Raw genomic sequence first — 24,989 nt, 5'->3', positions numbered from 1 at the left:
TGTTTTTCACATTTCTTGCGTGTGACTGTCTTTGTGATAAGATATTAAGGCTCTGAGAGATTTTAATGGTGCATTGTCTCATTGTGTTGAACGATTTTGTGAAATGAAGATGTGACCTATTGTGTTGCATCATTATTATAAACGAGTATGTGATTACATTGTATGAGGATGACGTTAAATGTGCTCGTTTTTCTCTGGTTTTTCCACTATTGTCTGGGTCACACCCTCCATGTGTGCAGTTTCCTCATGAACCACATGATGGTAAGCGTGAGTAAGAGGTGTCCCAGTTTTACCCTGAGCATCATTCACAGAGGAGATTAGTAGAACTGAACAAACATACCGGAAACGGGACCACTCAAACTTCACAATAAAAGCTGTCAATATTAATTTCCTTACGCTCAAGCTTATACAATTCAAGTGTATTATTTTACTGATAATGTGAAAGTCACTTTTAACATATAGGCTTCAAAAAAGGAAATGTCCAGATGTGGTCTCAAATAAAATTTGATAACACGTACATAATGTATGTTAATATAAGCTCAAAAGCATCCCATGGGTAGAAGAAATTCAATACGGTGATGTAGATATTATGACAAGTTATCAAAAACACCCAAATAACTTTAGAGTGTAGAAAGAAAGAAAGAAAGAAAGAAAGAAAGAAAGAAAGAAAGAAAGAAAGAATAAAATTAGAATAATTTCATAACAAATAGATATTAGTTTTGGGGACACATACTCTGTCTTTTGTTGTATCTTTCAGTAAAATGTTTTAATTTCTAAGTCAATAGAAGGAAATTATTTCCATACATACTGACTTTGTGTATTACATACCAGGAATGTGTCTAAATAATCAAATAGTCAATTAGTCAGAATGATAAGTATAGATGACTTCTTTTTCAAAAGTCAACTCATTTTTGGGAGGACATTATGTTTTACTTCATATGGATGTGGAACTAATGTTTATGGCACTGTTTCTGCCTGAGTTCTATATATGTTGAGTCAGCTCTTAAAAACTGTTCAGGGTTTTCTTTTTTTTTTTTTTTTTTTAATTCAATTGAAGTTAGTCAGATTATTGTTGTTGGGTTTTTTTGTTGGAAGACACGTTAACTAATTGACTAAGCAATTTAAATTGGCCTGATGATGATGATTCTTATTATTCTTATTATTCTTATTCTTATTCTTATTCTTATTCTCATTATTATTATTATTATTAGGCAAGGCAGGTTTATTTATATAGCACATTTCAAGTACAAGACAATTCAAAGTGCTTTACATAAAACATTAAAAGCATTACAGCAGAAGCAATAAAAAGTATAGGCATGAGAAAAAGAAAAACAAAAAAAAACGACAAACAAAAAAACAAAACAAAATCAGATAAATAGATAAAACAGATAAGCACATAAAACAGATTAAAAAAAATTAAGCTTAAAAGAATACAAACTCCATTCATTATTATTATTATTATTATTATTATTATTATTATTATTATTATTATTATTATTATTATTATGACACTCTACTATTGGCACAGCCCGGGCTTTTATTGTGAAACTCCGGACCGGAAGTCTTTTACGTCAGTGCGTGGCAGTTGACGCCGGTGCCGAGTGGCCCACTGAGCCCCATCTCTATCAGAGAACACGAGTATTGCTACGGACAGTTGCGGTAGCCTTCTGGCTGGGATATTTTTCTGTCGTTGGACCACATAAATACAGATAAATTCCGGAATGCCTTCGAGTCACAACGTCCAAGGTAAATAAAATAAGACAAGGCGCATTTTCCCTCCGCCGGGCATCCTCTGTCTGGCGCGAGCTCAGGCTTAGACTCTGTACAATAGAGCATCATAGGCCGCGCGCCTACGTCCACTGAGAAGCCAATAACCGTCATACTATAAAAGGCGTGATAGTAAAATAACGTTTGTTTTATTGTTACAGGTGGGAAGGCCTTTGGACAATTAAAGGAGCAACAGAGACAAAAATTGGAAGAAATAAATAAGGTAGGTGTGTTTTGTGCTGCGTTCGTGCGTCTGTTAACGGCTCCTCACGCGAATGTGAACGTAATGAGGGCGCGTGCACTTGACTTGGCACCGGCCCTGTTTGTGAGTGTACAGCCACAATGACGATCCGGGCCAACGGGATTTAGCCGTCTCGGTCGTGCTGTGAATAATAAATTCCCCTAATGCCAGTCTCATTCAGAGCAGCCCGTCACAGTGACACAGTTGATGCATTTTATTGATTTTTTTTTTTTTTTTTTTTCCGCCTGTAGTGCTAGTGGCACTTGTTGAATGGCTGCACGCGCTCATACAACCCGTGTGCGTTCAGGGACTGTGGGTATTTCCCCTTTTGACCTGAACTGATCGATCTGTTGGCCTCTAGTAAGATGCATTTTTGTGACCATCCCATACTGCCTCTATCGCACAGGTGTCAAACATGCGACCCGGGGGCCAAATCCGGCCCGCCAAAGGGTCCAGTCTGGGATGAATTTGTGAAATGCAAAAATTACACTGAAGATACTAATCATTTTAGTTCAGGGACCACAAACAGACCACTTAAATCTCCAGTGGGTCAGATCAGTAAAATACTTTCATAATAACCTAGAAATACTCACAACTCCAAACTTTTCCCTTCGTAAATGTAAACATTTTCATGTCATTTTACTGTATTTACACTAAAACAAACTAAATTTTCTCAAAAATACAAACAACCTCAACAAATATGAGCATTTTGAAATGTCTGAAGTGTAATTTTAACGATATTTTGCCTGTTATTAAATGTTTTGTGTATTTGTTGATCCACTTTGATTTGTATGTTGTATAATTTCCATATGTAAATGGTAAACTGAGACATAATATTGTTAAAATTGCACTTAGTTTTCTTAAGAAATTTTCATTTGTTCATGTTATTCACAGTGTTTTAAAGGATAGTTGGTAAATGTAAACATTTTCATCGCATAATTTTACTTTTTTTGCTCTAAAACATAGAGAAAAGTTTGGAGTTGACATTATTTTTATGTTATTATGTTATTATTTCACTGTTCCGACCCACTTCAGATCAAATTTGGCTTAATGTGGCCCCTGAACTAAAATGAGTTTGACACCCCTGATCTATCGCACACGTTCTTTCTCTGAGCAGGTGTCTTGTGAAGTATGTGAATAAGCTCTTTGTCCATTGTAGGTCTTGTTTCATCAGATACCTCAGTTGCTGCTCCCACACTTGAACTACACGTCTGTCCTCCTTCACTCTACTGTCATCAGCCTCCTTTTAGAGGCCACATGAAAACCAGGTCATAGCAGCAGAGCAGCTGGGAGCGCCTGCGAGATATTTCTGTGCATCTCCCTCAAAGAGATTAATACAGCATTTGGATATCCTTCATTTGTTCATTAGACAAATGGAAAGAGCGGTGATGTCCAATAATAGCTGGGCTGCCTGTAAATCCAGGATTTATGTTCTGTGTTATCCAGTTTGTCATGTTTTATCATCATGGATGGATGAATTCGACGCTCACTCCTGGGATATGAAAATCACATCTGAGAATTTAACAGGAGAAATATTTGACCTGTGGTGAAACACTGGCCGTAGAAATGCTGCATAATATGTGCACTGCACTTGTTCAAATATTCCTGACCGCTTCCCAGATAAACTGTTTGAGATAAGACATTCCTGTGTGCTGAGGCTGCAGCAGTGATTCAGCACATCTGAGTCAGGCGCCCCCTGATGAACACCCAGTAGTGGTGTTTATTCTCTTCACTCTTAATTATAAGCTTCAGCGACGTTTAGAGGTCAGCTCTGAAAACATCCACGCTCGCTGTCTCCCTCGCTTTCTCTTCTCTCTGTGAAGGATTGAAGCTGACTCCCACATGGCAGATTGTTCCATTATAATTTCATTAGAGTAGATTCCTTCAGGCATTATTCCTGCTCTTTCTCTAAAACCCTAGTGAGGTGTTCTACTTAATGAACATAGGGATGAGCCGTGACAATCAGGGAGGAAGGTTGTGAATCATCACACCCAAGTTTTTGACATTTGACACAGACATAGTTCTCGCTCTCTTTTTAAGTAAAAAAAAGAAACTTAGGCTATGTTCAGACAGCAGATCTTAATGCACAAGTTGGATTTTTTTGTGTGCTCATTCATATTACACATTAAATGCGACTTCTATCAGTTTTGAGTATGAACTGAATGTGACCCTGAATTGACCCGCATGTGTAAAAGAGGTCCTGATGTAATACGTGACGACGCAGGCATGCGCTGTGTTTACAGAAGTAAATATATTTTTCTGCCACTCCTCCTGGGATGCAGAATTAGGATGTTTGTCGCATTTCAATGATGTAAAGATCGGATAAATGCGACCTGGCCGTTCAGATTGAAGTCGCATTGCAAAATATTGGATATGTATCGGATTTAGGATCACATATGAAAGTGGCCTGGGTTGGATTTGAAAAAATCTGATTTGTGCTCTTCAAACTGTCTTTAACAGATCGGATACAGGCCACATATGGGCAAAAAATCGGATTTAGGCCACATTTGCCTGCAGTCTGAACATAGCCTTAAATAGTTCCAGTTTCAATTGAGCCGTGTTCACTCTTTGTTTCTCTTCCTCAGGAATACTTGGAAGACCAGAAATACAGGGATGAAGAAGACCTGGCAGAGAAATTGGAGGGTTTTAAAAGTGAGTCGAGACAGATGTTCATTTTTTTTGTTGTTTTTCAATCACTGGTGTGCAGTTGTCTTTATGAGGGTGTGCCTTTTGTCATATGTGCACCATTTGTTTGTTTGAAAGTAAAGTCTAAAGTATTTTGTTATCCTCTGTGGGAAAGATTGACCACTGGGATTTCTGCGAGGTTTGCGAGGCCAAGTCCTTCGTGGCCTTGGAGGAATGTGGCGGACGTTCCACTGGCTGTTGTTACAATATTTCAGAACATTGCTTGGTAAACCTTGTGCTCCTGGGAATAAGAAAAATATGGGGCTGAGGAGCTAATTATGGGACTTGAATTGCATGATTTACAAAACAACCAAATCCTCAGATATTGCGTAGCATGTGCATTCACATGTATGTCTAGGGTCTGTGTAGAGAGTGTGTTTTCCTTCTCAGATTGTATATAATCTGCCATCTTCCAGACAGAATAACACAGGACTGTTTATTCTAATAGAGGAGGATAAGTCTTGAAATGAGAATCATGCTTCAATGCCCTACTTAGTGCCTGTGCTAGCTGGAGGAAATGGAGCAGTGATATATAAACAGAAATGGGAGCCAGCACCCAAGTCCTGAGGGGAAAGGTATTTTTTCAGTCCTTCCCTATTTTCTCCCCTCATGCTGTCCTACTGACCCAGAGGTGCTATGAAACATCACGTCCACGACCACCGTCAAATCATATCAGCATTTCCAATTACGAGAACACTCTTAATCATGCATTATTTTAACATGTACACACAGGTTGGCAGCAACACTTTTATTTATTAGTTTATTAGTTAGTTTGATCCCCATTAGCTGCTGCACACCACAGCAGCTACTCTTCCTGGGGTCATTAACAACATAAAAACAAAGCACCACAATTTCCCACAACTCACTCAACAAAGAGGATGTACATACACTCAGCACAGCAACACAAAAACCAAAAATCAACAACAGCACACAATACAAAACAATAATATCAACAACAAACAAAAAAAACAAACAAAAACTCTGAAGTAGGCTGTGAAAGTGGATAGACATGCTGGTGTTCCTCATGTTTGTAGCTGGTAATCGCCTAGATCAGTGGTTCTCAATCGGGGGGAGCTAGCCCATTGGGAGTGGGGGTGGGGGGTGTTTGGAACAAGAAAATTGAGAGGTGGTGCTCAGGCACAAATGGGGTGTGTTTTAGACAACTGCTGTACATCACAACATTGTCCACTCCCCACTCCCACCCCGGGTCCCAAATTTTTCCAGGGACAGAGGAGGCGGCAGTAGGTTGATGCTGTTAGTGGGACTTTGTTCAAAAAAGGTTGAGAAACACTAGATTATCCAAGACCTTACATGTATGAATATTTTTTGTATCAGTAAGGACATCAAACACCGCAAAAAAAGGGCTGTCTTAAAACAAGATATAAACACTAAATTTGAGGAAAAAGGCACTCAAAACAAGCTAAATATCTGCCCATGCAGCAAGATAATTTCACTCGACAAGATTTCTTAAATGAAGGTTGTTAAATCTGGAAATAAGCACGTCTATGGCTGTATGAACACTTAGAATTAGAAATCAACTCTTAAAACAAGATAAATTATCTAACACTTTTAAATCTAAGTTTGTTTTTTATCTTAGTATGAGCCAAATAATTTGCAGTGTATCAAATGCCAATCTTTTGAGGCAGAGTCCTGATCCACATCTCTTAAACCCTAAATTTAGGCAGGAGAAATATAAAAGAAATCTGCTCATTAATGAAGTAAACACTGCGCCAGAGGACACTTGGGTCCACCAGCTCCTTACTGAGTCACTGCGTTGAGTCAGTTTCCTTCACCATGCCATAGCTGGTATCTTAAAGTTTAGAAATAGCTAAAAATTGCTTTAATGGTCAGCCTCAACAGCAAGAAAAGATAAGAGAAGTTACTTTTTTTTTTTTTTTTTTTGAGTTTGTTAAATGACAGAAGACTGGATTAGAGCTCCCATCTGACACTAGGGTTAACGGAATTTCTGTTATCTTATTTTTATCTTTTTATGCCTTCAGCCAGTGTTCTTTACAGCAGTGGAAAGTCCCCTTTCAGTGATATCTGCCCCAGTGGTTGGTGTCGAATCCACATGGTCACAGATTCATCAAAGTGAAAAACTTGACATTGTAATTTCAAGCTTCAGACATGGTCTTTATCTCAGAATTCCTATGAACATTAAAGAGCAGTGGTTAGAGGAAAAATGACAGTTCATAGCTAATGGTACTATTATTTCAGGAACCAAAGGAACATTGGTCAGGAAGAAACACTGAAGACTTTAGTGTTATCTAGTTGAGCCCTTTTCTGCTGCTGTAGATGATAAACAGGCTGCCCCTCGACAACTTTCCCACTCAAAAACTACTGCTGTGTGTATGTGGAGGCCCTCTCCTCAGAGTTTACGAACAGGGTCAGCATTGTCCCGTCCCACTCCCCAAGGCTTCACAGCTTCCTCCTCTCCCTCCCTCCCAATACACACACAGAGCTCCCATTGTGAGATAGAAATAGCATGTGTAATCTGACCAAAGTGGTCTTCTAGTGAAAAGAGAATAACAAAATTTAGGAGAAAGCGGGAAAAGGCCTTCCATCAGCCATTTCACCAATATGTTGATAACAAGCTTTTACATCACATAGTTTGACATGGTATCAAATCCATTTATCACTCTGGAAGCTGATGAATTAAAGGGGTCATGTGTTGTATTGATATTCCAAACTATCAATAACGGGGGAAGCCCTGTTTCACCAATGAATTATTGTTACCTCTTCAGAGACTGTGTCACTCACTGAATAGAGAATAAAGTTTATTGTTTATACATATCTATATCATGGTATCATTAAGTTTTTTTAGTCAAATAAAAATCTCACAGCATGGTATTTTGACAAACAGTAGAAATGACAGTGTCTCAAAGTCGTACTATTGATTGTTTATGTTATAGCTCTGTTAGCTTAGCTCTGTTGTTAGTAAAACTACACATCTCCTCAATTTTCAGCGCAGCTTGTATTTTCAATAGCAGCACTAAAGACCTGTTTATAATTGTCCAAACAAAGACAAAACTGAACTGTGGATCAGCAAATGGTGAACTTAGTGAACATGATATCACATAATAAAGTTGTACCTTCATAAGCCTCATTATCAAACTTACCCTTGTAGAAGAAACCCTGCAATCTCAGCACTGAACTATTATTTTTATTCAGAGCTGAGTCCAGTGGTGAAAACTACAACAGTGCTTTTAGCTTTTATCACTGCATCACTTTCTTTGACTCTAAAAGTTGTTTCTTAGTGGTTGTCATCCCATTTTGTTACTTATGGCATTTTCAACCTGCGTACCCGAGTCCATATCCGAGTACTTTGGACTCCAAAGTCCACTTAATTTTATCAATGTGTATGCAAACATTCCATGCCCGAGTCCAGCTGAGAAGGTAGTCTTGGGTACGGACTGCGTGGACTCCAGTACGGTACTTTGCAGTGTGAAAGTGATCCATGTCCCAGAACGAAAGTGACCTAATCACCACAAGACCATAGATGGTGCTCCTGTGGTCTCCTGAAAAAGACTCAGATCCGTGTGGCATGGGCTCGCCTTATCGACCGAACCACTCGGTGATATATGAGGAACAACGAAGGTTGCTCTTCTTCACTTTGCCTCAAACAGGCTAACAGACAGAAAAGTATTGCTTGTGTTGCTGCCATTGTACAGGGAGTCCCATAAGTCTCCATACATAGGAAAAATAAACGTTTCTTGACATAAACCATTTTTATTTATTTAATATGCTCTACACGACTGCCATTTTGTCGGGAACACATTTCAATGCGTGTCCTCCACTGCTGAAGCACTATAAAGAAGAAATATAAAGAAATACATGTTAGAACCATGGAATGTATTATGTCTCCTATGTATGGAGACCAGGGATTAAAGTTCTCCGTCACCACGACGGATTTCCGTCAAATGGAAAAATTGAGGGGGGGAGGGAGTCATATTGAAGTAACTTCCCCACGTGTTTCGCGGAGTCCAGTCGGCACCGCGATCCTGTCCTGGGTCTGCTGTCCTGAATCTGCAGGTGTTTAACACAGGCACAGGGGGCTGACAGGGTTAACAGTGATGATAATAAGATGACTTCTTTATTTTTATGTCGGGAGGAGAGATTGATGACTATTTATGTTTGGAAGGAAACGCTGCTCATTCTGTGCCTCAGAAACACATGGACAAGTTCAGCTTTACCGAAGTTCAGCCTCCAGGCGCTAACTTTAGTTTAGTGCTAACAAGTAGCTTTCATTGTGAAAGAACCACAGCGAAAAGGGAAGAAGACAGAACTGATCTACATGTACCTTCATGTTTGGATTCTTAGCTTATCTCCTCTTGCCGGTATATGACTAGTGTGTGTGTTTGTGTTTGTGTGTATGTGCCCTTCCCGTGCGTGCGGCTGTGCGTGCCGCTGCCTTACGTGGTTACGCGCCCGACTGCATAAGTGCTTTATTTGGACCCGTTTAGCATCTGATTTCTATCTGTGTGGTACAGTACGAAGATAACATTGAATGAATGAGTAACACCCTTGGTATTTGCAGTGCCTAAAAGCAGAAAAAATAAAAGATTAGTTGGTTAGGGTTACATTTACACAGACATTTTCCCCAAAATTCATGTGCTGTTGGAGTTGGAGTTATGTTTTAGGAGTTCCTAAATTGTTAAATAAAAAGTTTTTCACTCATTTTTTGCAGTAAGGTTTTCTTCTAGTTATTATTTTCACTTGCTTAAAAGGTTTTCATACGCTTTAAAATTAACCAGAGAGCACCAAAATTGACCTGAAGCTTTAAAAATTTTCTGGGGGAGGACCCCCAGACCCCCCACCAATACCATTCATGACATTTTTTCTATCCATGTTACTAATCTTCTACATCTGTACACTCTCCCATTTAGTGTGTTTTACAGGATTGCCAAATTTGACTATATAAACTTGTACGCTATAGTAGTATTGTATTGCATCATTTTTAATAGTGGCCAATGATTTTGACCAGAAGAAAATTTTCAGTCAGATGAAAAATTTTTGCTTTAATCCCTGATGGAGACTTATGGGACACCCTGTAGACAAATGAACAGAACAGTCGCTCGGTTGATGACGTAAGGGTTTGTCTCTTCCGCATTTGTTGGATAGCGACAGAATTTCTTCCACACTGCCACCTACTGTTTCAGCACTGTAACACCCACCTGTACTTGGGCATGGACCGCGGTACATGCTCGTGAACGCAACATCTGTGGGAATGGTGTGAGCGTATCCAGGTACGGCATGGATCCGGATACCTAGGGTGAAAACACCATTACTGATGCTGTGATCAAAGGCCCTGTGGCATTAGTTTTTCTTACCATAGCAGACTGTCTGGGTAAATAAGTTCAGTTCATATCTCTCCAATCCAAAACATTTATGTCTTTGGCATAACTTCAGGACTCCTTATTCTGAACACTCTAATGATTGGTCATTAGTTAATCGTTAGGTCATATTAGATTATTTTGAAGTAGAAATACTACACATAGCTCCTTTAAGCACAGTTGGACATGATTTCCATGTAATGTTTCCGAAAGCTTTATCATTTTTCCCAAGCATATGTAAATATTTTTCAGTACTGTATTTGTGAGTTGTGGTTTGTAATCAGCCTTGTTTACCCTGTATTTCCCCAGGCTTAGGAGGATCAGATTAGATGCTGGTGGATGTGGAGGTGGAAAAAGCCCATTAACTGGTGCACAAATTTCAACCCAATCACATTCCCTTTAACTTCCTAATCTCTGTGTTTGTCGTTCTCACAGGTTCTCTTTGACCCATTTTTTAATCAGCCACATTCAGCTGTTCTCCGCCTGCTTTCCACTGACAAACACAAACACACACACCTGCCATTATCAGCTGTTTGTGGCTGTCCTTTTGCCAGGTCAGCTGTCGGCCGTGTGTAAGACAGTGAAATGACTGTTCGGTGTGTTAACAGTTTTGCTGACATGTAATATACCAGCTGGGGACCTATGTGGAAATGTTACACGAGAGGATGCTCATTGAGAATTAATTACCAGTGTATGTAATAACCTCTTGTGTGTATTTGTTTTGCAGATAAATATGCTGAGTTTGACCTGAATGACCAGGGGGAGATTGGTGAGTAATTGCCAACACTAAAACACCAACTGCACCCCAGATAACAACTGTCAGCTGACCCATGTGAAATGCTCACATGAGGAACAGTAATTAATATTGTGTGTGTATTGTCTGACCTGTGTGAGAACAGAGCTAGAGCAGGCTCATATATCTTGTTTGTGTCCTGCGTGTAAATTGAGCTCATACTGTATAGCAGTGTGAAAGGCCTCGAGACATTGAACATATGTGAGTCAAGCATTTGTCTGGGAGTCACACATCAGAGGTGATCTTTGTCTCTAGGTACTGATAAGCACCTAAGTGGGTTAGAATGTATTTTTTTAGCTAGCTGTAAGATGTAATTCCCAAGAAAATAAATACATATACGGGAGTGACTGAATATTTAGCGGCAAGATTTGTATTGACTACAACCATGTGGAAATTATCCAGTTATCCTTAAATTGTCGTAGGCTGTGGAAAAGTCTTGGGCTGCCTTAAGTTTTTTCCTGTTTTTGCAGGGTAATGATGAGTATTTGTCTTTATTTCTCAGTGCTTTTATATACAGGGGTTGGACAAAATAATGGAAACACCTAACATTGAGGCATCATAGAAGGTGTTTCCATTATTTTGTCCAACCCCTGAAGATACATACAGCAAAAACAAGTGATGCCAGGCACAATAGACCCCGCCCCTCGCACATATTGTAGCTTATTTTGGCGTCGATCCAGCTGATGTCATCATATCTGTGTGTGGTGATGTCAGCATAGCAATTGCCTCTATATATGTGCCAAGTTTGATGTAAACTGAAACAAAATTGATGTTTTTATAGACATTTGAAACTTTGCCCGTTGTAAGTACATGGGAGAAGAAAAAAGATTTTAAAAATTCATAAAAAATGTGAACTTATGACCTACTTTTCCCAAAATGTAACCACGTCTATTCTGGGTCACTGGCAATCTATAAACCCAATTTGGTATGAATTCAACGAATAGTTTTGCTGCTAGTATTAACAAAGAAAACAAAGAAACAAACCGAACCAAAAACAATACTCCTTGTCTTCCCTTTGGGGGTTGGGGTAATTAAAAAATATGTGCACAGTAGACTTCTTTCAGACCATCCTAGAGTTTTATTTTTACATCGGGGCTGTCTTTTATTCTTTTGTCTGTCCAGATGACCCCCACAGTTTTTACTGAGAAATCCGCAGGCTGTGTTCAGTTAACCTGACCAACAAAGCTGATGGTGCCCTTAGACTTCCGCACTACTATAAATCGACCAAAGACATTTAAAAATGCAATGTGTCATATATGTGAAGTGTTTGTGTATGAATCCCTTTTATTTCCACTGTTTAAACAGGCCATAAAGTGCTTTTTAAAAAATGAGCACCTTTGCTGCCTTCCCCAGAAAAATGAGACTGTGGATTATATATGTTTCTTTACAGAGCTTTAGAGTAAATTTGTGTTTTTGTCAGAAGGTGGTGATAAAGGCTACACATTAATCGTGACTGTAGCAAACAGAGTAGAAGCAGAGCACAATGTTACCGTTTTCCATCTAGAACAGTGTTTCAGCTTGTTCTGTCCTCAGACTCTACAAACTGGTCTGTTAAAACTGCACAGATCAATAGTTGTTTGGCCTTTTTGGGTAAAAGGTCCATAGTTTTCTTTCAATTTTCTTTCTATGGTGTAATTCAACAGGAAAACAGAATCCTACTCCTGTCTGCTTTCAGGCAGTAGAAAATGTTCCCTGTGATAGGAGGTTTAAACAACACATGGGTGTTTTCAGACAGGTAGGAGGATATATTTACCTATCGCCACTGGGATTTCATCAAACTCGACTCCACCGCTCTACTCTGTGTTCGACACAGAGGCTTGGAAAAGTGCAGTCACTTTTACACAGCGGTGTGAAGTTACATCAAGTTCATTTGTCTTTATATGTAGACTTTTGGTTTGGACAGAGTAGAGAGCTGCAAAAGGAGGTATTTTATGTATTTTCAAGTTGTGGGGTTGATGCTGTAACATAAAACTGTTCGTCTTGGTTCACAGCACAGCTCACTCAAAACAGTCCCTGATGAAGGTGTAACTTAATTTTAGAATAACAATGCAGTTACTAATGGCTATGATGTTTTTTCATGGATGAAACAGAGAAATTATTTCTACTGTCTAGAATCAGTGTATGTTTTTGTGCTTTGGGGGAATATTCAGGAAGATTCCAGGGACTGATCCACTAATCAGTCACATGAATTAAGTATTTGCTATGAAAGAATTTATTTTTTAAAAAAAAAGGTCTCCATTTCCCATTGTGCACATGAACTCTTTTTCAAGCCACTTCAAGTGAGTGTCAAAACTTTCTTCCTGGTCGCAGCAACAGTGCACAATACAAGACACTGTTTGCTCAGACATGTAGTCAACTACCATTAGTAAACAAACTTCACCGAGCCATACAGGCATCCAGGATTGTTACTTCCATCTTTCAGTGGTTTGGACAGGGTCGTAGTGTTCTCTAACGGCATACTTATGTAGATCAGCAGAACTCTACACTGACACTAAATTCTTTTTATCTTTGTCTCAGATCTGATGGGTCTGAAGAGAACGATGGAGAAGCTGGGGGTACCCAAGACCCACTTGGAGTTGAAAAAAATGATCGTAGAAGTGACCGGTGGCAGCAGCAACACCATCAACTACAGAGACTTTGTCAAGATGATGCTTGGCAAGCGCTCAGCTGTGCTCAAACTGTAAGTAAACATCTTAACTTGGGTCGTTTTTATGTATCATTGTGCAGCTTTCACTGTGCCTGCTGCATAAGCGCTCTACTGGTTCATCATCTGTGCAGTGTGCGATTGCTAAGGCTGATTTGGTTCTTGTGCTGTGTCAGCCAATTGCTTTATCCATCAGCAGGGGTTCCTGGATGACTAGCACTGATGTCACTGCCCACATGCTGCATTAGTGTCTAATCTCCATGGCAACAAAACCCATGAATATAGCCTATCCATAGTCAACCCATCCTTATCCTTAGCTGGGATCATGTGCTTAGGTAACTGATTACAGACTGATTAACCACTGCCAGTCACAGACAACTAAGAAAACACTCAAAGTCTTCAAATTGTAGAGATTTTTAGATTCAACTAATTGTTGGCAGATGTCCAACAGTGGACAGCATACCATGTTTCCTACTGTTTTTAACCAGGTTAGTGTAGCTGGTGTAAGGCTTTTACAGCAGCCTCAGGACACACTCAGCCTGAGCCAGTGTGTATTGGCTGCTGCATGTCAGCTCTGCTAAGCTGCCTGGACCCTTTACTAGACAAATCTTATAATCCCAACAACACCAAGCAGAGAAAATGCATAACTTTTCCTCCTTTGCCCTTAACTGTTTTTCAAAGTGTGTCCCATAATCCCTCAGGCACTATTTATAGATGTCTCATTTCAGTCCCAGCCATAGACACTTGGCTGAATAGTTTTACAGATACAGTTTTTGCTATGTGGGGTACAGAGTAAATGCCAGTATAGTTAATTCTTATGTTCTGTATATTGTGGATTTTCTAGTAATTTGTGCTTTAACTCTTGCTGCTGCACCCACTACCAGGGTTTGCAACACCTGGCTTGTCTCTAGAGTTTAAGGGAACAAAACAACATCAGAATATTGTTATTCAAAGCATTTGGCCAGACAAAAAATGACGTAGTTTCAATTAGAGGAAAACAGCTGAGGTCAGGCTCCACAATTGGACACAGTTTGTGAAAGGCATTTGATTAAAGTCACTAATGGTGGCCAGTGTTTTGTTTAACCAGGGTTTAAATCTGACAGATGATCCTTACGCATCGTGTATACGCACACAAAGCTGCAGTGGTCGATCGGTGACTGCTGCTTTGACCTGGCCCACTTGGACCGGTCCACAGTGGTAGTGTTAGTAGAGTAAAACAAAGGGACCTGGGAGTGAGTGGCGGTTTCATCACGGGGATCATTGCTCCTTATGGGCTTAGTGGAGCTTTGCAGAGGTTGTCCAAAAAAGGAAATTAAAGACGTTCACATTGGCTGTGAATAGCTCCTGTCAGATCCTTCACTCTGCTGTGAACAGCTTTCACCACTGTTTCCCTCAGTGCTTTTATGGTTTCCCATCATTCCTTTGCTTTTACTTACTGCTCAAACAATATATAGACTGAGGAGCTGATAATCCCCCTTCACTCATATCCAACTGTCATTGTTTATACGTTTGTCCCCTCTACCTCCTCCACCATCCATCACTTCAAATCACTTAAATAAGGACACACAGAACTCTGAAAAATTACTTTTTTTCATCTGCCTTCAGACATGGAAAGTAACCAAGTATAGATATTTAAATAAAGTTCCAGGTATCTGTACAGGGTGCTTGTGCAGGTCTTGAAAGTCTTAAAAGGTATGGAATTTTGAAATGCTCCTTTCCAGACCTAGAAAAGTCTGGAATTTTGTGTGAAAGTCTGAAACTTTCTCTCATAGTCGAATTTTAGAGTATGCTCAAAGATAACAAATACATGAGGAAAACAAATTAAAAAAAACTGGATATGATTTCATTAACTGGTCGATACTGGAATGATTCTAGAAAAACTTGTTTGTGTGATATTCATGCACTTTTATGATTTTCATATGTTTTGAAAATGTTTCTGTTAGTAAAACCTAATTTTCTGTAAATGTTATGCATTCATTCATTCATATTTCTATTAAAATGAACTTTTCTACTACACACAACAGGTATAACCTCAACCAAAACAGTAGGCACACACATATAAAAATACATAAAGTCAGGGTCTGGGGGAAAAAATAGCAGTTTGAAAAAGTCTGGATTTTTATTTGAATAAAGAGCAAACACCCTCTCTATATTGTATTTCTGATTTTTTACTATGTCTCCTTACATTTTTTACCAAAATATCTTTATGTTCTTCTCTTTACATTTGCTAAACTGTCTCTTTCCTTTAGTTTAAATTAATTTCAGGAGAACTATTTATTTTATTTTTGCATCATAGCGCACCTTCCCAACATTAAGACAGACTTCAACCTAATTTGACAATAACAGAAATAACAGTCCTTTGTTCTATCCATCAATGAATACCACAGAAAACCCAACAAAACAGAACCAAATCAACACGTGTAATCTCTGATATTATTGTTTTTTATGTTTATGTCACAACATTTAATCAAAATTTAAAAAAAAAACAACTGCAGTCTGACAAAATAAGACAAAGATGTAAAAGTGTGTGTCATGTAAAAGATGAAAACAACACGAAAGGCAAAACAAAGCTTGATATTTAACACGTCAGAGCCTTTACTTACTTTTACCAGGGGCTTTTTTCCTTTTTCTTTTTTGTTTTTTTAATGCATGTGTGCTTCAGTTAGCATACCTGTGGTTGTGTTCTGTAGTCACTGTTCTTTCCTGATTCCTCTGTGTCTCTCCACAGTGTCTTGATCTTTGAGGACAAAGCCAACGGATCCCCCTGCAAACCCTCAGGACCTCCTCCAAAGCGGGACATTGCTAGCCTGCCTTAAGCGTAGACCTCCAGACTAGCAGTGGAGTAGAGGGACCATCGGTGGTTGTGTGGATCCGAGCCGTTGTTTTTAACTTGTGGAGTGTTGTAATAGTGTGGGACCAGTGATTGAGGATGTTACTTTGTGATTTACAGTATGAGCGAAGTGTCTGTTACTTGGAAGTCTGAGCCCACGACTCACTAAATAATGTTTGACTGTGAATATTATTCTTTTTTTTCCCCATAATGAAAATGTAGCAATGATAGCTGTAGATGTAATCTGCTTGGAAAATTACATTTTGTAGTAAGTGTTCCATTGTTATATTTTAAGGGAAGTTGCTAAATTCTTTTTTCTTTTTTTCTTTTTTTTTCTTCCATGTTCCCATGTTTTGTGAATTTTAAGATTTTAAGAGCAGCATGCTTTGGGGGGAAGCACAAGGAAAAGTTTCGTCGATTTTCCAACATATTTTTGCACTGTCCTCAGTGGTCTTGGATGGATTCCTGCCAGGCTAATCTTGGTCAGCGTCTCGCTTTAGATCAGGTGCCAGAGATTTCAGACCCAACCCATTTCCTCTGGGTCACAGTCATCAGCCTTTTGAGTCCAAATACTGATCTGGAATCAGTAACAATGTTATCATGACCACATCATGATCTAGAGAAGAAAAAAAAAAAAAAAAAACACATTTCTGTGGGTGAGAGATCATGTTGACCGTGGGACTTTCAGCTTCAGTATGTGCTTGTTGATCAAAGGCATATGCAGATCTGTAACGTTAAGCACATATTCATTTTGGAAGGAGTGTGATTTACAGGAACACAATAACACTACAGGCATCACTAATGTACATAAAAACTACTTCATACAGTACAATCATATTCTTTCCAAGTGCCTCAACATGCAGATAAAATAGAGGGAGTGCACACAGATGTTCAGTTCAAGCAGTCCTTTTAGCTTGTGAAGTCCGGAAGAACATGACATAATGTTGTTTGATATTTTTAAAAAAAGATCGTTTTAATGATATTTGTTGAATGATGTTGATATGGTGTTTATTTTTGCGTTCCACAGCTGTCTGAGTGAGTGGATTTCACAAGTGGTGGATTTTTTTTTTTTTATATATACACATATATATATATATATAGCATCTGTTTTATTTCCCTTTTCTTACCATTCTGTATTTTAATGTATCTGCGAACGTGTAACGTGTTTTATCATTTGACTGTTCAAGCGTCTTCATAACCTCCATGTGGTTTTCATTTCACCGTCTCGAATGCATCCCATCCTCACATTGTTTCAGCAGCTTGTCATCGTTCTGTTTAACCATCCTGTGATTTGTGCCTCAGAGTTTGTCTCCACTTTTAACTTTCCTTTAACTTACACTGTTTACTGTGACATTGACACATGTAGTCTCTTTTTTTTTTAACTCGCTTTAATATTACTATGTTGTTTGCTGTTTATTTTAGTTATCTCACCATCTGTAAGATGCACATTGTTTGCAGACACCAAAGGAATTAAAATTCTTCTTACACTGGTCTGTTAAGTTCTCAGTCCTTTGTTTATTATTTGTTCAACTGGTTTTGCTTGAACCCATAAGGACCCAGTGTGACTTTTGTGGCAGTTCTGAAATAATATTTTCTCTATACTTAACTTTTCTTTAAGGATTTATCACCATTTATTTATAATATTACCCTCTGTGTTTTGTGTTTTTTCAATGAAAGTCATGTATAGTCCAAAATTTAACCCTTTCATGCATAGTGGTCACTCCAGTGGACAGCTATTCTAAAGCTGTTCTCTTGTATATTCATGGATTTTGTCCTTTTTTTTTTGTTTTGTATTTTTTTTTTTTTTTTCACATATGTCTTTATTAAAGTTTTAAGACACTACATATCTTTTCTGACATGAATTGGTAACATTATGTAGATCTCTCCTGAGCATAAACCCCCAGAATCACAAGCCCTCCCCATAGTTTTCACACAATTTATCAGTAAATACATGTTTCTGTGCGTCAAAAATTAAACGTGCAGTGTCCAGCTGAGTGGACATTTTTGCAACTTCATGAAAAATACTCATAAGAATTTTTTTTTCATTATTTTTTTTTTTATGTTTTTTTTTTTTTTTTTATTAGTATTTTTATTTTATTTTTTTTCTTTATTTTTCAGAAGAAAATTTCCAATCGCATTTTTTTTTCTCGCCTAAAGAGGAATAAAAACACTCAAGAAAAAAATTTGATTAAAGTTCTCATAATTTGTACATGAAAGGGTTAATTTACTGCTCATGTAGATCACAGGTGTCAAACATACGGCCCGGGGGCCAATCCGGGCCGCCTAAGGGTCCAGTTCAGCCCCTGGGATGAATTTGTGAAATGCAAAAATTACACTAAGATGTTAACAATCATTTTAGTTCAGGTTCCACATTCAGAGCAATTCAATCTCATAATAACCTATAAATACTCACAACTCCAATGTTTTCTCTTTGTAAATGTTTTAATAATATTCCGCCTGTTACTAAATATTTTGTGTATCTGTGGATCCACTGTGATCTGTAAGTTATAATGTACATGTGTAAATGATAAACTAAAGCATAAAAGTGTTAAAATGACACTTTTTTTTTTCAGTTTTTTCACATTATTCACATTGTTTGAAAGGATGGTTTGTAGATGTAAACATTTTTATATTGTAATTTTACTTTTTTCACTGTAAAACATAAAGAAAAGTTTGGAGTTGACATTATGTATATATTATGTTACAATTTTAGTGGTCCGACCCACTTCAGATCAAATTTAGCTGAATGTGGTCCCTGAACTTAAATGACTTTGACACCCCTGATGTAGATGTTCATGAAAGCTCAGATTAAAGTCGAGGGTTATTATATCAAAAACAGAAAACTGCTGAAAAAGTGACTTTTTTCAGTAAAATATATCATTAACCCTCCGGTATCCGGGTGTGCTTTTTAGGCACACTTCGCACTTCATGTTAAAAAACTTAATATTTTTCACAATTTAAATAAGGTTAGAATTCAAAAGCTGTTCATTTTTGCATGATCTTTAAAATTCTGGCCACCAACTAAAATGTGCACATTGTAAACAAAAGAAAATTACATGACTAGCATCTGTCTGCCAAGTGTGCCTAAAACACACTATTTCTTCCATTATAACCACTGTTTTTGATCCCAAAGCCATTAAGGCATAAATCCTGCTTTCACTGATATCTGGGCTTCATTTGAGAGGTGAGGGTCTAAATTAATTTATTAACATCGTTAATGTTGCTGTTAATCATTGACATATGCCAGGTTGCAAAAATCAAATGATATGTAATCCAATTTTTATGTAGTATTTTGTAAAAAACAAAACAAAACATATTTTGTGTTTTTTGCATCAAAAAATGTTGTGACATCATGATGTAAAGAGATTGTTTAAAAGGTTAAAAAAAATCTAAAATGAATGATTATTTGATATGTATGATTAGGGCTGACCTTGATTTACAAAAATAAAATCAAATTAGAGCAGAAAAATAAATCCATATATAATATTTAATAGTTTGATTTATTGGTGTGCTATTTTGGCACACTTGGTGACAGATGATAGTATTTTTGAACATTTGACCTAGCGCCAAAAATAATCATGCAAATTAACCAATGTTGGAGTTAATCACTGACATATGCCAGGATGAAAAAAATCAAATAATATGTGATCCAATTTTTATGTAGTATATTGAAAAAAAAAAATATTTTTTGTGTTTTTTGCATCCAAAAAAATGGTTTGTTTACATTAAAAACACGGCATTTACAGGGTTAAAAAATGTGACAGTTATTGAGTATTTGGTATTTTTATTTACGGCTCAAGTTGATGAAATAGAAAAAAGTGTAAAAGAATTTAAAACAAACTGTATGAAAAATTTTTTGACATTATTCCACAAGTGTGCCAAAATGGCACACTTGGTGCTTAGTAAGGGCCTCGCTGGACGGTGTACAAGAGGGTTAACTGAACATAAAACCAAGCATTTCCATCCACTGTCACTGATCCAACTCCATGGGTTTTACTGGTGAATCAATGTTGTAGAAGATGACGGTGTTTCTACGTTCACTACGGAGCCTCTGAACGTCCAAATGGGTCATATCTGATGACCATGAAAAGATGAAAACAAATATTTTACACCAATTATTTACATGTATTGATAAGGATTGAAAGATTGACAGTTCAGATTTGTAGGTGGTTTTGGTCGACAGTGGATGTTTGGGTGTTTATGGTCAAAGACAGACATGCTCAGCTACAAAAATGAACATAAACGATTGAATCACTGGAAATGTTATTATAGAAGTTAATGCTATTGTTCACTCCAGATGCATTTCACTTTTATGTCGACATAAAATATACATGGATGAGCAGCACTGACCTATACATTTCAACATACATTAGACAATTTTACAGTTGAGTAAATAATTTATAAACATGCATTTTCCACTTCCTTCAGAGATAAACAGTGTGTGGGAAACTGGCTGTGAACTAGTTTTTCTGTTTATTTTATTTCATTCAGTTTTTATGTGGCTTATTATCCATACAGTTTTATGCACACATACTCTGGAGCTTTTTTTGTTTTTGTTTTGTTTTGTTTTTTTCTAAAAGTACATATCTGCTAATGCAGGCATTAGTCCTTTTATGGGTTTGAATGTCCGTAACTGGGAATAGAGCTGTACAGAGGGATACTAAGAATTACTTAAAGCAAGTCTGCTGACAAATGCATCCAGCAGGATTATTCTAAGCACCTCTGATGAAAGTGATAATCACTGTTTCATGTAACAAACTGGCAGGAGCCACAGTGGAAGACACTTCTGGGAATTTTATGGAAAAGAAGAGACAGATATCAAGCTAACGCTGATGACGCTAACGCTAAGTGAGATGGCCCAGAGATGCAACAGCCCAAAACAAAATCCACTACAAGAAAAAAAAGAGAACAGTCCAAAAAATTATCCACTATAAAAAAAGAGAACAGCCCAAAAAAAAGTATCTACTATAAGAAAAAAAAGAGAACAGTCCAAAAAAGTATCCACTACAAGAAGAAAAGAGAACAGCCCAAAAAATTGTCCATATGAGAGAAAAAAGAGAACAGCCCAAAAAATTACCCGCTACAAGAAAAAAAGAGAACAGCCCAAAAAATTATCCACCATAAAAAAAAAAGAGAACAGCCCCTAAAAAATATCTACTATAAGAAAAAAAGAGAACAGCCCAAAAAATTATCCACTAAAAGAAAAAAAAGAAAACAGCCCAAAAAATTACCCACCATTAAAAAAAAGAGAACAGCCCAAAAAATTATCCACCATAAAAAAGAGAACAGCCCAAAAAAAATTATCTACTATGAGAAAAAAAAAGAGAACAGCCCAAAAAATTATCTACTATGAGAAAAAAAAGAGAACAGCCCAAAAAATTATCTACTATGAGAAAAAAAGAGAACAGCCCAAAAAATTATCCACAATAAAAATAGAGAACAGTCCAAAAAATTATCCACTATAAGAAAAAAAAGAGAACAACCCAAAAAATTATCTACTATAAAAAAAAGAGAACAGCCCAAAAAATTATCCACAATAAAAATAGAGAACAGTCCAAAAAATTATCCACTATAAGAAAAAAAAAGAGAACAACCCAAAAAATTATCTACTATAAAAAAAAAAAAGAGAACAGCCCAAAAAATTATCCACTATAAGAAAAAAAAAAAAAAACATCATCCACCTTTTCAATTATGGTGGCGCTGTTTACCTGAAAAGTCTCTTGCTATAAAATTAAGGCCACCAGAAAAAATAAAAGCATAGGCTGAAAATTTTTAAGGCCTTCGGCTAATGTGGCTAATGCTAACGAAGTAACCGACTGGAAGTGGAGGTCGGTGCACTGAAAATAAACCCATTTTAAAAATATATAGTGGATAATTTGTTGGGCTGTTCTCTTTTTTTTCTTATAGTGGATAATTTTTTGGGCTGTTGTCTTTTTTTCTTATAGTGGATAATTTTTTGGACTGTACTATTTTTTTTTTATAGTGGATAATTTTTTGGACTGTACTATGTTTTTTCTTACAGTGGATAATTTTTTTGGGCTGTTGTCTTTTTTTCTTATAGTGGACAATTTTTTGGACTGTACTATTTTTTTTTCTTATATTGAATAATTTTTTTGGGCTGTTATCTTTTTTTCTTATAGTGGATAATTTTTTGAGCTGTTCTCTTTTCTTTTGTTATAGTGGATAATTGTTTGGGCTGTTCTCTTTTTTTCCTATAGTGGATACTTTTTTGGGTTGTTGTCTTTTTTTTCTTATAGTGGATAATTTTTTTGGCCTGTTTTTTTTTTTTTTTCTTTTAGTGAATAATTTTTTGGGCTGTTCTCTTTTTTTTCTTATCGTGGAAACTTTTTTGGGTTGTGGTCTTTTTTTTCTTACAGTGGATAATTTTTTGGGCTGTTCTCTTTTTTTCCTATAGCGGATACTTTTTTGGGCTGTTGTCTTTTTTTTCTTACAGTGGATACTTTTTTGGGCTGTTCTCTTTTTTTTCTTATAGTGGATACTTTTTTTGGGTTGTTGTCTTTTTTTTTTTTCTTACAGTGGCTAATTTTTTGAGCTGTTCTCTTTTTTCTTACAGTGGATCTTTTTTTGGGCTGTTGTCTTTTTTTTCTTATAGTGGATCATTTTTTGGGCTGTACTCTTTTTTCTTATAGTGAATAATTTTGGGGGGCTATTGTCTTTTTTTTCTTATACTGGATAATTTTTGGGGCTGTTGTCTTTGTTTTCTTACAGTGGATAATTTTTTGGGCTGTTCTCTTTTTTTCTTATAGTGGATAATTTTTTTGGCTGTACTCTTTTTTCTTATAGTGGATAATTTTGGGGAGCTATTGTCTTTTTTTTCTTATAGTGGATAATTTTTCGGGGCTGTTCTCTTTTTTTTCTTACAGTGGCTAATTTTTTGAGCTGTTTTCTTTTTTTCTTATAGTGGATCATTTTTTGGGCTGTACTCTTTTTTCTTATAGTGAATAATTTTGGGGGGCTATTGTCTTTTTTTTCTTATAGTGGATAATTTTTGGGGCTGTTGTCTTTGTTTTCTTACAGTGGATAATTTTTTGGGCTGTTCTCTTTTTTTCTTATAGTGGATAATTTTTTGGGCTGTACTCTTTTTTCTTATAGTGGATAATTTTGGGGGGCTATTGTCTTTTTTTTCTTATAGTGGATAATTTTTCTGGGCTGTTCTCTTTTTTTCTTATAGTTGATAATTTTTGGGGGCTGTTGTCTTTTTTTTTCTTATAGTGGATAATTTTTTGGGCTGTTCTCTTTTTTCTTATAGTGGATAATTTTTGGGGGCTGTTGTCTTTTTTTTCTTACAGTGGATACTTTTTGGGGCTGTTAGACCTCTGGGCCACCGTACTGAGGCCTGTTCTGTGTTCTTCTGCTCTGAAATACATCTTGTCTGGCTGTGAACGTTGAACTCATGGCTTAAACATCCTTCATCCACAGATACAGTTAAAAAGCAGAGCAGAAACCTCACACATCTGACCTGGATGTCATTAAATGTCACTTGTTTCCCTGTTTTCACAGTCGGACACTCCCATACGATGCTTTTTCTCATATCCTAGTTTTCTTCTTCCATGACTCCTGCACATTTATATTACACACAGTTTGTTGTGTTCACTTTGTCTCACATTTACACTAAATAACTGCCTGATAGAACAAAAGAAAACCTTCAGATGCATCATCAGTGACCTTTTTTGTGCTTTCATGATCCTTATTTCTGTATCTGCTCTTTGGTGAGACACTGCCATCCTCTGGCCACATAAAGAACTACTGATTTGGACTCCTATTTCTTTTCTTTTTTTTTTTTTTTTGTAATTATCTTTTTATTATTTCTTTCTGGCATCCTTATCTTATCAGCATTTACATCATGTATGTAGCTTCTATATATGTAAAGAAAAACACCCAAAAAGCAAAAACCTACTCATACAGGGGAGCAATGACAGAAATAGCAAAAATATACACAGTAACCTAAAGTAGTGTTAATACAGTGGTTCTCAGTCTTTTGCTGTCGGGCCCCAAGCCCCCCTCAACCCCAACAACATTGAACCCTTGGTGCAATTATTAGTTTTATTAAAAGAAACATCAATATCGTAAGAATACTTTTTGCTTTTCCTTGAATAATTTGTTGTGCAAATTTAAAATAACGTAGATTTTTGATTGAACAATACAAATGAACTCAACAAGACTGCTCCCTGAGACATTATTTTTCAAAATAAAAATAGGAAATGTGTAATTACCTTACAACTATGACAATAAGGTAAAAAAATTTTAGAACAACAAGCACATTTTGGTAACAAAGATGAACATTTTAACAATATCAGTGGCTGCAATGAGCCCAGGCCTGGGCCTTTTCAGTTACTCACCTGTTGGTAATGTTTGTAGTGTTGACACTGGTTTTATGTGATGACTGAATAAAGAATTTTGTCATTTCATTATCATGGTGACTATAATCATGCTTACAAGGCTATTTACTTTAGAATCTAAAGTAGAATATCTTTTTTCCTGAGAGTCGGGCAAAATCCAGTTTGAGCTCTGGACTCTATTATTATTATTATTATTATTATTATTATTATTATTATTATTATTATTATTATTATTATCGTTATTATTATCGTTATTATTATCGTTATTATTATTATTATTATTATTATTATTATTATTATTATTATCATCATCATCATCATTGTTATTATTATTAT

At 36.8% G+C, this 24,989-nt stretch overlaps 1 protein-coding gene across 1 annotated transcript; it reads left to right on the top strand.

Annotated features, from left to right (window-relative positions):
* The first annotated feature begins 1,578 nt into the window (after window positions 1–1,578).
* On the top strand, window positions 1,579–17,786 carry aif1l (allograft inflammatory factor 1-like). The gene is made up of 6 exons (XM_030149200.1): window positions 1,579–1,746; window positions 1,929–1,990; window positions 4,594–4,660; window positions 10,754–10,795; window positions 13,337–13,499; window positions 16,192–17,786. Exons 1-6 carry the CDS (start codon window positions 1,722–1,724, stop codon window positions 16,277–16,279), a joined length of 447 nt encoding a protein of 148 aa, XP_030005060.1. The 5' UTR covers window positions 1,579–1,721; the 3' UTR covers window positions 16,280–17,786.
* Window positions 17,787–24,989: the final 7,203 nt, after the last annotated feature.

The sequence above is a fragment of the Sphaeramia orbicularis genome, chromosome 12 (assembly GCF_902148855.1).
Source record: "Sphaeramia orbicularis chromosome 12, fSphaOr1.1, whole genome shotgun sequence".
In the NCBI taxonomy this organism is placed as follows: domain Eukaryota; kingdom Metazoa; phylum Chordata; class Actinopteri; order Kurtiformes; family Apogonidae; genus Sphaeramia; species Sphaeramia orbicularis.
This window is presented reverse-complemented; position numbering and strand designations above follow the sequence as displayed.